Source organism: Nycticebus coucang, chromosome 6 (assembly GCF_027406575.1).
Source record: "Nycticebus coucang isolate mNycCou1 chromosome 6, mNycCou1.pri, whole genome shotgun sequence".
Classification (NCBI taxonomy): Eukaryota; Metazoa; Chordata; class Mammalia; order Primates; family Lorisidae; genus Nycticebus; species Nycticebus coucang.
This window is the reverse complement of record NC_069785.1, coordinates 2,514,164-2,527,721: the sequence shown is the minus strand read 5'-3', so window position 1 is coordinate 2,527,721 and position 13,558 is coordinate 2,514,164. Positions and strand designations below refer to the sequence as shown.

Sequence of the window (13,558 nt, the reverse complement as noted above, 5' to 3'; positions counted from 1 at the left end):
CTTTCTCCTGGGGGGAGGTTCTGAAGCAGTAGTTAAGGCCACCCCTACTCACTGGACAGCTCACAAAAGTTACCATGAAGCAAGAGGAAAAAAGAGGAAATTCCTGAAGTGTTGCCCTACCCTGAGTTGGATTTCCCAGATAGTGTGGGGAGGAGGATGCTAGGGCAGGAAGCCCAAGAGCTGTGAGCCATCTACAAGCCACTTACTTATACACACATCCTCCTCCTAGTCCCATCTCTCACCAACACCCAAGGCTGTACTTTAATGTAAGAATTAAGTTTAATCCTGAATAGCATGCAGCCCAAATGTAAGAATATGGACTGGTAACTTCATTAAAAGTATAATTTCCTAGCACCAAGAGAAGGCATATATACGCACCATACCTGCTTTAACTGACTTATTCAAGGTGCTATGCACCGGTGGCTGGTAATTCTTAGGTGGTGTGGCCTGTTGGAGGTACACAGAGTATATGGAGCTTGAATTTACTGTCTGAGGGCCTTTCCTGGGAGACTGTGGCCTTGACCCTTTATCAGCCAGAAAGGGCCTAATGGCCACTGTCAGTGGGAGTTCAGGTTTGCTGTCTCCAGCTGGAAATGCAGGCGGCCCCACTGGCGGATAGGTGGGACTTGGCGGCACAGAAATCCTCTGCTGAATCTGTTGTGAGGAGCCTGGCTGGGGTGCACTGGCTGCCGAGGGCAGTGGAGTGGGCTTCTGGCGAGTTGGCAGGCCTGCACCAGATCTGGGCAAGCTTCCTTCTTTCTTCCGCTCTAGGGAACTTGTTGACCCTGGACCCAGAGGCGTAGGACTTGGATATGTCCCATAGCTTGGGGGCAGCTGCTTGCCCCCACCAGGGATGGGAGGTGGTACTTTACCAATCTCAATGCCCTAAATTTAGGTGTTAAGAAGAAAAACAAAGTTACTCTTTAAAAAGGTAAGCAAATTTCCACCCACAGTCCCAAGAGAATACACAGTAGGATTTGTATTCCCTCAAATCAGTTTATGACCAGGACACAAACTGTTGGGCCCCTCACTTGTCTGCTAAAGTGATGCCCAAGTTCTGACCAGAAGGCACCTGTACTCCTGTGCACTGCTCAGGCTCTGAAGTCCAGGAACCTGTTCAAGATTTTGGGTGTGATTTGGACACTAACAGGATTAATTTGCTCAGGACAACACATACCCCTTATTTAAGATGAAGGCAGAGGAGTGATGTTGTAAAGCGTTTGTGTTTAGTGATGAAGACAAATGGCCTACCGGCTTCTCCGTGGCTCCTAATGCTGAGAAGGGCAAAGGCTGGCTTGAGATGGTGCCTTGCCTGAGAGATCCCTCCACACTCGGGTCCTTCCAGTCTGCACTGGCCATCTGCGTTGGTTTCACTGAAGAGCTAGAATTCTGTTTTAATGTTGGCCAGTTTCCATCATTAGCTTGAAGGGAACAAAGAATTTGAGTAGAATTTTTCTTAAAATAGTTGAACCAACCTTGGACTAATACTTTGCCGGAAACAAAAATAGCACTGAGATTCCCATGCTAATGGAGCTCCACAAACCACCCGTGTGCTAAGCTGTGCATTCCCTCTGACACCCACAGACCTGTGCACGAGACCAAAGGATTGTGCCCAAATTGCTTCCAAGTGCTACCCACAGATTCAAGGACCAAACGAAAGCTGAGATAGTACAGTCTGGGGCAGGGCCTCATTTGAATATAGGTCAAATCCATTACAATAACCCCACTGACAAAGCATTGCACTTTTTAAGCACTATTGACAAATTATATACAACAAGCAAAAGAATCACCTCACCTTTTGACTTCATAATAGGTTTGACCTATACTATTTTCATTATTACAAGTTCTACATTAATCTGTTGGATTCCTCTAAAATAATTTATGATCACAGGAGGCCAGTGCAAGTTCCCATTGATTAGGGGCAGGAGGAGCAGACTATCATCTGTCACAGTGATTTGGAAGCTAGTCATAACCCAAAGTTTTCAGGAAAGCCACTGAATGACGTGTCCTTTACAGAGCACTTTCCAAACTGAAAAAGGATGCAGAGGCATTCGCTGGCAATACGGGGTCCCTTGCAGTGACCTGAGTCTGTAGGGTCAGGTTACTAGCCCATGACTCGGGCACCTGTTCTTCCTCTTTAACAGGCACAGATGCTGAGCTGAATCGAAGGGGTCAGTACTTCTAGTCCCATCAGCAATATGGGACTGTCTGGGGCCTTCCTAGCAAGAAAAGCATATCCCCTTCCCTTGTCCCGTTTGCCAGCATAGGCAGGAGGGGATAAGAAGCGGCAGAGAGGCCAGGCGTGGTGGCTCACACCTGTAATCCTAGCACTCTGGGAGGCTGAGGCAGGTAGGTAGCTTGAGCTCACGAGTTCAAGACCAGCCTGAGCAAAACCGAGACCCCCATCTCCACTAAAAATAGAAAAACTGAGGCCAGAGGATCACTTGAGCCCAAGTTGGAGGTTGCTGTGAGCTATGATGCCATAGCACTCTACCTAGGGCCACAGCTTGAGACTCCGTCTTATAAAAAAAAAAAAACAGTAGCAGAGAAATCACTGGTCCTCACAACAATGCTTAAGCCCAAACCTTTGGCCCAAAGAACACAAAGAATAAGCCTCTCTACTGTGCTCTGAGCAGGCCCCATAAGGCAGTGAGACTGGGACATCGACAGCAGTCCCATGTGGCCTGCCCCTAAGCCACATGCCTGATGTAGCAGCACACCAACCCCAGTCGCACTCATTGCTGTGCTGCTCAGTGACTACACTGCCAAATGTCAATCCAGGGTCCTAAGACAGTTCTAGCCAAGTCACATGGGCCCTAGCACAAACTGTCACCTTCCTTCATGTAGTCCTTCCAGGCCAGGGGTGCATGTGCTTTCATCTTTTCTCAGTTCCATGCTGGATGGGGAGGACGCAGGCCAGAAACCCACAGGCCCACCAATGGTGCAGCGAGAGGAACATTCAGGGCCATTGGGGGAAGCAGGGCTGACTGGGGCCTCAGAGGGAGGGTGGGGCCAGCAACAAGGGAGCTGCACTTCTGTGCCCTCTCACAGAGTCACAGGGAAATGTGGCTGTCCAGTTGCTTCTGAAATCCCCTAGCAATGGAAGTTTTATGGAAACCAGCCATGGGGAGACTAAAAGGCAATTTTCTCCTTTCTTCACAACAAGGCAGGCAGTGAAGGAAGGTCACTTATTTTTATCATAAAGGAACAATTACTTTCAAGTATAATGACAAAAGTAAAAGCCTTGTGAAAGAACTCTAAAAATCAGCTTAATATTCAAAATGCAAAACAAAACAAAACTTTTGCTGTCCTTTGGAGGGAAAGGCTGAGAATGATCAGTGTGTGGCTCTGCCCAAACTTCATAGTTACTTAAGGAAGAGACAAGTGATGTTTGTGTGGCACCTTTTTCAAGGCTAGATGTGACAAGCAGACCTTTTTCAGTTTGGAAAAAACAAATGATTGTTGATTTTGTACATACTAAAGCATCCCACCAAGACTGACAGCCAACATACGGTTTACACATGGGCTTGCAGAATGCTGTGAGGAGCCGCAGTCAGGCCCAACGTCGAGGTCTGACACTGTCCAGGAGCTGGTCACTCTAGGCTTATTGTGGCCATCTGTTTGACACAGAACCAGGACAGCCAACAGCAAGGGGTTAAGAGTCCCCACTGGGGAGATTTCACATCCTACTTCCACATCTGGGCTGAGATTCTGCCCCAGTTTGGGGTTTACACAGGTTTCCTGTGTCCAGTCACTTTACGGTCCCATGGAAGGACCAAGGTTAGGGCTCCATAAGGTTGTCTTCTTGCAAACCCTGTGAGGCAGCGTGGGGCACACTGACAGAGGAAGGGGAAGGAGGATCTCATTCTCAGTGTGACAAATTTTTCAAATGAAGTTAGCAGAGAAGTAGCTGGCTGTGCTAACTATCTGCCATTGGAAATAAACAAATACCTATTACTATGTGGGATGGTGCAAAGAATAAAGAACAGCTTATCAAAGAAAGCTGCAGTTAGGGATTCATGCCAACCAGGCTCTTGCTGGCTGCTGAGATGTGGCCGTAAGAGCTGGTAATGCCTCCCTCTTACTAGGTTCAGAACAACAGATACGCTGCTGTTTCTATTAGGCACCAGGCAAGAGAAAATGGCACAAACAAACAGCAACATGAATTGACCACCAAGCCTGAAAACAGAGATTCAAGATATAGGTCTGACAGTCATGAGTAGCAGCACTGTTCTCATAAACAAAGGGATGTTTTGTATGTCAGGACATGCATTTGTGATGTTGTGTGTTATCAAGAAATGTGTCAACCCAGTCATAAAGAAAGGTTTATTACAAAGAAATCCTGATTTTCTTAATGTATTGATTTAAAGACCAATCCGATTGGCGAGCTCACTCCGTGATTGGCTGGCACACCACACGTGAGCCATCCTTGAGTATGGAGCTCGATGCCCAAGTCCCTCACACAGCACAATCAATTGTATAGCCAAAGATCAAAGTAATGGTTTATAGACTATCATCAGTGAAGATGGTGCTGAATGGGGGAAGTAAAGATCAGTGACAGTGCTCTTTACAGGGACAGCCCTTCTGCCTGGCCACTGCTATTTCAGGAGGGGCACCAGATCCGAGTCACAGTGAGCTGCACACTGCTGGCCTCTCAGTACCCTCAGGGGTAAGCAAACCTGAAGTATAAGAGAACATGGAGGGCCAGAGTTTTAATTAATCATGTTTTGAAAAGCCACACAGTAGAGACTTGAGCTCAATAATGAGAATTTGTTCTCATTTTAGGGTTGTAACTGAGATAGCACACGGTTCCCCACAGGCTGTGCAGAAAGACCACACACATTGGGGGAGCTCAGGCTGGAGTATGACATAGCGCAGGAGCCCTGGTGCCCCTGCCTGCTGTACCCCACTTCTCTGTAATGAATTCTCCCCTAGGAAGAGGGCCAGGGCTGCTTACCGGATTTGGATCTTCCATGGGTGGCATTTGAAGCAATAGTGAGAGACTGGGGCTTTATGGGGTCTCCTGGGACAGGATAGTTTCCGGCACTAGGAACCTGCATGTAAGGCCCCACAGCAGCGACCCTGCCAGATGTGCTCAGGGGTGACTGTGGTGACGACGTGCCATTCACACGGTTCAGCTACAAATTGGGGAGAGGTAAAAGTTAAGATTGTTCTAAATTAAAGGATATCTCAAGCCTAGTGGGAGAGACAGGCAGCTCAGATACAAGCCACTCGCTCAATAATGTGTGCTTAGCCTGTCACCCTGAAAGATCACCAACTAGAAAGTGGGAAACATGAGAGAAAGGACAAGACCCACAGCCTGTATGAGTGATTCTTTCTTTGGTAACACCAACCCATTTGTGAGCCATAAAAGTAAGGAGCTGATGGGATAACAGAACAAATTCTGTTACCCAGGTACAGCCTCCCTTACTTGGGGGATGCTCTGCCTCCCCTGGGTGGGTACAGAGGTATTGGTCAAAGCCTGGATTCTAGGCCTAGCTTCAAATCCTGCCACTTCAAATCCTTCAAATCTGCCATATTTGCTGTATTGCCTTGAACAAGTGACTTAACCTCTCTGAGCCTCTGTGTACTCATCTGTAAAATCAAGATAAGTGCTATTACAAGGATAGTTTGAGCAATGTAGGGCATGGTGACCAGACAAGGCTCTGACTCCCAGCAACCAGCCTAGGTTCCTGATGGCAACTCTGCCTTTCTCGGCAAGTACAGGGAGCCACAGATTGAAGGACAGTGGTCACCTAATGCTGCCCAAGAATAAAAGGGCCCATTACAGAGATTCCAACTACAAAATCATTGGCTCCTGAGGATCCCTACAGAGGCTCTAAGCATGGATCCATCACCCCTACGATTGTTCACAAGTTCTATATGCATGAGTACATCTCATTCCACGGCGAGAGCTCAAGACTCCTAACTGCTCAGAGGTACTTAGTACCTCCAGGTGGAGACACATCTCTGCAGAAGTACCTGTAAGGATGTCCCTTGAATTATTAGGTGGAATGCATATAGCCTTTTTTTTTGTTTGTTTTTTTGAGACAAGAGTCTCACTATGTCACCCTTGGTAGAGTGTGCCTCAAACTCTAGGGCTTAACTAATTCTCTTGCCTCAGTCTTCCATGTAGCTGGGACTACAGGCACCCGCCACAATGCCTGGCTGTTTTTTGTTGCAGTAGTCATTGTCATTTAGCTGGCCCTGTCCAGGTTTGAACCCGCCAGCCTCAGTGTATGTGGCTGGTGCTGTAACCAGTGTGCTGTAGGAGCCAAGCCTGGATGTAGCCATTTGTGATGGTTAACTTATGTGTCAACATGGCCAGGCCACAGTACCTAGATAAAGTATTTGGTCAAACACCAGATGAGACATTGCTGTGAAGGTATTTTGTATATGAGATTATCTTTTCAACTGAAGATTTTGAATAAAGCAGATTCCCTTCCCTACATTGGGTGGGCCTGTCCAATCAGGGGAAGGCATAAGAGAAAAAGATTGCACACCCTGAGCAAGAGAGAATTCTGCCTCCCTGGGGCTTTAGCTTGCAGGCCTGCAAACTTGCTGGCATCCACAATCACAGGAGCTAATTTCTCACATAAGTCTTTTTCATTCTCTCCATATATACACATGTACATGCTATTGGTTCCTGTCTTCTGGAGTGCCCTGACTACTACACCATTACTAAAGAACACAAGGAAAGCGAGCATGTGGAAGGTGCCTGCAGCCTCTGTTTTGTTAATTTCAAGAGAAAAAGGAAAGGCAACATCTAAAATCCTAATTATACAAATTTACTGACCATCAGACTTTCTGGCTAAAAAAGGGGTAGATGTTGGTGGTGCCTATTGCTCAGTGGGTAGGGTGCCGGCCACATACACCGAGGCTGGCAGGTTCAAATCCAGCCCAGGCCAGCTAAAAACAACAATGACAACTACAACAAAAAAGTTGGACATTATGGCAAGCACCTGTAGTTCCACCTTCTTGGGAGGCTGAGGCAAGAGAAATGCTTAATCAGAAGTGTTTGAGGTTGCTATGAGCCATGATGCCGCAGCACTCTACCCAGAGAGACAGTTTGAAACTCTGTCTCAAATTAAAAAAAGGGAGGGGGAGATTTTTAAATAAGTGGCTGATTTTTGTTTTTGTCATTGTTTGTTTTTGCAGTTTTTGGCCAGGGCCGGGTTTGAACCTGCCACTTCCGGTATATGGGGCCGGCGCCCTACCCCTTGAGCCACAGGCGCTGCCCAAGTGGCTGATTTTAATGCCCAAGGAAGTGGCAGCTCCCTTTATCCTCTATCATCCTCCAAATACATCCCACCTGGGCAAAACTCCTGAAGCCTGAGCCCGCTTCCTGAGAGCATCCTTCAGGGCAGCAGAGGCTGGCAAAAGGACCCTCTTCCGTCCTGTGAAATCACTGAGGACAGACAAAGGAATTTTGGGGAGCATGTCTTGCTAGCTGGTTGCTTACTCCACTCTCCCACCTGAGAGCAGAGTGTAGTCAGCTCTGCACTTAGGCACTGTTTTCCTAATCCCTGAGCACCAAAAGTCAAGTGCCACATCCAGTCAAAAACACACAACGCAGCAGCCCCTCCTCTGCATAGATGTTCGATGATACAAGTGTTCATTGATGAGTTTCAAGTGACAACAAGACTCGGGACACCCTCCCTGACTACAGGGTGTGGTAAAAGTGTAACAGGCCCTGGGACCACAGAACAGTATTCAGATAGTATAACAAGAATAAGGTAATGACCTGGAAAGATACTCGTGTTGCAGCTTAAACAAACAAATAGGTGAGAAGGTAGACGGTAAGACAATGGGACTAATATAATCCCTATAATCCCATTTTCAATTAAAGTTCTATACTACTGTATATATTATCCGGTGAAAACACTGAAACCATCAGGCTGGGAACAGTCTTTTTATACCTTTTTATACCTGTAATCCCAGGACTCTGGGAGGTCAAGGTGAGTGGACTGCTTGAGCCTCAGGAATTCTGGACCAGCCTGAGCAAGAGCTACACCCCGTCTCTAAAAACAGAAAAACTAGCCAGGCATTGTGCCAGGTGCCTGTAGTCCCAGCTACTCAGGAGGCTGAGGCAGAAGGCCCACTTAAGCCTAGGAGTTGGAGGCTACAGTGAGGTATGACTGCACCACTAAACTGCACCCTGGGCAACTGAGACCCCATCTTTAAAGAAAAAGAGCAGGGTGTGGCCCAAGCTGGTGCTTTAACTCCAGAATCCAGTGAAGAAAATATAAAAACACACAGGGAGGGCAGAGGGAGAGGACAGAGCCAAGGCTATAGGCTGAAATAGGTGATTCCTTGCACTAGGAAACAAATGAGTCTTTGGGAAAGTAAACTTTCTTCTTTTGTCATTTTTTTTTTGCAGTTTATGGCCAGGGCTGAGTTTGAACCCGCCACCTCCAGCATATGGGGCTGGTGCCCTACTCCTTTGAGCCACAGGCGCTGCCCCTTCTCTTGTCATTTTTGATCATGGCCAATTTGTTTTATCAGCTACGGCAGATGGGGGGAGCATAATACCACTTTATGACAATGAGTAACTTATGGATGAACCATTTTTATATCAGAAAACCAAATTATCTCACAGAAACTCTCAGTCACATGCCTGGATCTTTTTCCCATAAAGACGTTCACGGAGCTCACTGATTCGCTTGTCCATCATAGCCACTTCCATGTTCCGTTTATTTAGGAGTTCCTTCTGCTGCTGGAGTTTTGAATTCTGTTCTTGGTTAAGCTGGTTACGAATCTGTAAAATACAAAACATAACTTTTATGATTTATAGGAATTAAAAAGTCAAATTCTCATTGCCAGGGAGATTTTTAAAATAAAAGGAAAAGGAGCATTAAGTTCGGATGTCTATTTACATTCATGCATTGCCCTGTATCATAAATACTTTCTAGGTATAGTATTGATGAAGCCAGAATAGAGTTCTTACGAAACAAAGAAAAGTAAATATCTGCCAGGCACTTTCTTCAAAGCACATGGAAGGACCAGTACCAATACTGATAGCAAGGGACTACAACTACAGTCCTCTGAGCTCTGAGGACCTAAGAAGAGGAGTCTGTTCCACACCATGCAGCTGCTTCACACCCAAGTCCACCAAAGGAGCACCTTACCATGGAGGCAGAAGGAAATTCACAAAGGATGAACTGAATCACCAAAAAAAGCACTCTTAAGTCATGTTAGTGGGTTGCAACCAGCACTTTTAAGATAGGAAATAAAACAGAAAACATCACAGTGCATTTTCCATAGGAAGTTAAGGACTATGTTGTTAAACAATTTCAGCCGCCCACTGCACTTTTATGTACACATTTTCATATTTTCTTATGTGTACTGGATAGGAGGTAAGAAGTACTTTTTTTTTCTTTTGAGACAGAGTCTCACTTTGTTGCCCCTGGTAGAGTTCCCTGGTGTCACAGCTCACAGAAACCTCTAACTTCTTGGACTCAAGCAATTCTCTTGCCTCAGCCTCCTGAGTAGCTCGGACTACAGGCACCTGCCACCATGCTCGGCTATTTTTAGAGTTGGGGTCTTGCTCTTGCTCAGGCTGGTCTCAAACTCGTGAGTTCAGGCGATCTGCCTATCTCGGCCTCCCAAAGTGCTGGGATTACAGTGAGCCATTGTGCCTGGCCCAGTAAGAAGTACGTTTTTTTGGAGACAGAGTCTCACTTTATCACCCTTGGTAGAGGGCTGTGGCATCACAGCTCACAGCAACCTCCAACTCCTGGGCTTAGGCGATTCTCCTGCCTCAGCCTCCTGAGTAGCTGGGACTACAGACACCGGCCACACTGCCTGGCTATTTTTTATTGCAATTTGGCTGGGGGCGGAGTTCGAACCCACCACCCTCGGTAAATGGGGCCGGCGCCCTACCCACTAAGCCCCAGGCACCGCCCAGTAAGAAGTACTTTTAAAAACTAGATTACAAGGGTGGTGCCTGTGGCTCAAAGGAGTAGGGCGCTGGCCCCATATGCTGGATGTGGCAGGTTCAAACCCAGGACCGGCCAAAAACTGCATAAAAACCCCAAAAAACTAGATTACAGGTGGTGCCCTTAGCTCAGTGGGTAGGGCGCCAACCACATACACCGAGGCTGGTAGGTTCGAACTTGGGCCCAGGCCAGGTAAAGCAACAATGACAACTATAACAACAACAACGACAAAATAGCTGGGCGTTGTGGCGGGCGCCTGTAGTTCCAGTTACTTGGGAGGCTGAGACAAGAGAATCACTTGAGCCCAAGAGTTTGAGGTTGTTGTGAGCTGAGATGCCATGGCACTCTACCCAGGGTGACAGTTTGAGACTGTCTCAAAAAAGAAAAAAACCAAACAAAACCAAACAAAACAAAAAACAAGCTCAGACCTTGTAATTCTACCACTTTGGAAGGTCAGGGTAGGAGGACTGCTTGAGGCCAGTAGTTCAAGGTTGCAGTGAGCTATGACTGGACCCCAGTCTGGGTAACAGAGCAAGACCCTGTTTATTAAAACAAGCAAACAAAAAATCTGGATTGCAGTCTAAAAACACTGGAAATAAATGGCATCCTTACATTACATTCATCACACCTCACCAAATATCCCTAAAATTTGGCACTTTTAATGATCTCTTAAAATATAAAAAAAAACATAAATTCCTATAATGTTTTATCATCTCTATGCATTTCACAAAACGATATGCTTTTTCTAGCAAATACAAATAAAATTCCAAAACATGGGCTGGACATGGTGGCCCACACCTGTAATCCCAGAACTTTGGGAGGCTGAGATGGGAGGATCAATTGAGGCCAAGAGTTTTTTTTTTTAAGATAAGAGTCTCACTGTGTCGCCCTCGGTAGAGTGTCCTGGGATCACAGATCATAGCAACCTCAAATTCTTGGGCTTAAGCGATTCTCCTGCCTCAGCCTCCCAAGTAGCTGGGACTAAAGGTGCCTGCCACAATGCCAGGCTATTTTTGTTGTTGTTGTTGCAGTTGTCATTGTTTAGCTGGCTCAGGCCGAATTCAAACCTGCCACCCTCACTGTATGTGGCTGGCGCCATAACCACTGTGCAACAGGCACCGAGCTGAGGCCACGAGTTTGAGAACAACCTAAGCAACATAGCAAGATCCCATCTCTACAAAAAACAAAAAAATTAGTTAGGTATGGTGGTGCCTAGCTACCTGGGAGGCTAAGGCAGGAAGATTGCTTGAGCCCAGGAATTAGAGATTATAGTGACCTATGATCATATCACTGCACTGGGTGACAGAGAGATCCTGTCTCTTAAAAAATTAAAATAGTGGGCGGCGCCTGTGGCTCAGTGAGTAAGGCGCCGGCCCCATAAAGCAAGGGTGGCAGGTTCAAACCCGGCCCTGGCCAAGCTGCAAAAACAACAACAACAACAATAACAACAACAAAATAGCCTGTGGGGAGCGCCTGTAGCTCCCAGCTACTTGGGAGGCTGAGGCAGGAGAATCGCTTAAGCCCAAGAATTTGAGGTTGCTATGATCTGTGATCCCACGACACTCTACCGAGGGCGACACAGTGAGACTCTGTCTCTAAAAAAAAAAAAAAATTAAAATAGCTACTTACCATTATTTGATCTTTGACAAGCCAATTAAAAACATTCAGTGGGGAAAAAGATTCTCTATTTAACAAACGGTGCTGGGTGAACTGGCTGGCAACCTGTAGAAGACTGAAACTGGACCCACACCTTTCACCATTAACTAAGACAGACTCTCACTGGATTAAAGATTTAAACTTAAGACATGAAACTATAAAAATACTAGAAGAAAGTACATGGAAAATTCTTGAAGAAATCAGCCCGGGTGAATATTTTATGAGGAGGACCTCCCCCCACCCCCAGGCAATTGAAACCGTCAAAAATACACTACTGGGACCTGATCAAACTAAAAAGCTTTTGCATAGCCAAGAACACAGTAAGTAAAGCAAGCAGACAGCCCTCAGAATGGGAGAAGATAGTTGCAGGTTATGTCTCCAACAAAGGTTTAATAACCAGAATCCACAGAGAACTCAAACGTATTAGCAAGAAAAGAATAAGTGATCCCATCGCAGGCTGGGCAAGGGACTGAAGAGAAACTTCTCTGAAGAAGAGAGGCGCACGGCCTACAGACATATGAAAAAATGCTCATCATCCTTAATCATCAGAGAAATGCAAATCAAAACTACTTTGAGATATCATCTAACTCCAGTAAGATTAGCCCACATCACAAAATCCCAAGACCAGAGATGTTGGTGTGGATGTGGAGAAAAGGGAACACTTCTACACTGCTGGTGGAAATGCAAACTAATATGTTCCTTTTGGAAAGATGTTTGGAGAACACTTAGAGATCTAAAAATAGACCTGCCATTCAATCCTACAATTCCTCTACTAGGTATATATCTAAAAGACCAAAAATCACATTATAACAAAGATATTTGTACCAGAATGTTTATTGCAGCCCAATTCATAATTGCTAAGTCATGGAAGAAGCCCAAGTGCTCATCAACCCATGAATGGATTAATAAATTGTGGTATATGTATACCATGGGATATTATGCAGCCTTAAAGAAAGATGGAGACTTTACCTTTTTCATGTTTACATGAATGGAGCTGGAACATATTCTTCTTAGCAAGGTATCTCAAGAATGGAAGAAAAAGTATCCAATGTACTCAGCCCTACTATGAAACCAATTTATAGCTTTCGTATGAAGCTATAATATGAAGCCAGTTATAGCCCAAGAATATGGGGAAAAGGAAAAGGGAGTGGGGGAGGGTAATTGGTGGGACCACACCTACTGTGCATTTTACAAGGGTACATATGAAACTTAGTAAATGTAGAACATAAATGTCTTAACGTAATAACTAAGAAAATCCCACGAAGGCTATGTTAACCAGTTTGATGAAAATATTTCAAATTGTATATAAAACCAGCACATTGTACCCCACGATTGCATTAATGTACATAGCTATGATTTAATTTAAAAAAATTAAAATAAAATAGGGCGGCGCCTGTGGCTCAGCGAGTAGGATGCTGGCCCCATATACTGAGGGTGGCGGGTTCGAACTCGGCCAAATTGCAATAAAAAAAAATAGCTAGGCATTGTGGTGGGTGTCTGTAGTCCCAGCCATTCAGGAGGCTGAGGCAAGAGAATCGCCTAAGCCCAAGAGCTGGAGGTTGCTGTGAGCTGTGAAGCCCCGGCACTCTACCAAGGGCGACAAAGTGAGACTCTGTCTCTAAAAAAAATAAAAATAAAAAATTAAATTAGGGGCAGCACCTGTGGCTCAACAGAGTAGGGCGCCAGCCCCATATGCTGGAAGTGGGGGGTTCAAACCCAGCCCCGGCCATAAAAAAAAAAAAATTAAATTGCAAAACTTGTTTCTGGTTTGAAGAATTATTTATTTAAAGAAAACTTCTGCGAGGGATGGGCCTGGTGGCTCATGCCTGTAGTCCTAGCACTTTGGGAGATTGAGGTGGATGGATTGCTTGAGCTCAGGAATTCAAGACTAGCCTAAACAAGAATGAAATCCTATCTCTAAAAATAGCTGGGCATTGTATTAGGCGCTTGTAGTTCCAGCTACT

The 13,558-nt window shown here is 45.7% G+C and overlaps 1 protein-coding gene across 4 annotated transcripts in view; it reads right to left on the bottom strand.

Moving 5' to 3' along the window:
• Positions 1 to 13,558, bottom strand: part of PPP1R13B (protein phosphatase 1 regulatory subunit 13B) — a 98,760-nt gene that overhangs the window by 7,757 nt on the left and 77,445 nt on the right. For 3 of the 4 annotated variants that reach the window (XM_053593033.1, XM_053593036.1, XM_053593037.1), the window contains 5 exons: positions 8,618 to 8,758; positions 4,958 to 5,138; positions 3,513 to 3,617; positions 1,252 to 1,421; positions 384 to 885 (listed from right to left, as the gene is read on the bottom strand). In XM_053593033.1, the coding sequence (XP_053449008.1) occupies positions 384 to 885; positions 1,252 to 1,421; positions 3,513 to 3,617; positions 4,958 to 5,138; positions 8,618 to 8,758 (1,099 nt within the window). The remainder of the gene's footprint in view (positions 1 to 383; positions 886 to 1,251; positions 1,422 to 3,512; positions 3,618 to 4,957; positions 5,139 to 8,617; positions 8,759 to 13,558) is intronic. The other variant, XM_053593035.1, reaches the window with a different exon arrangement.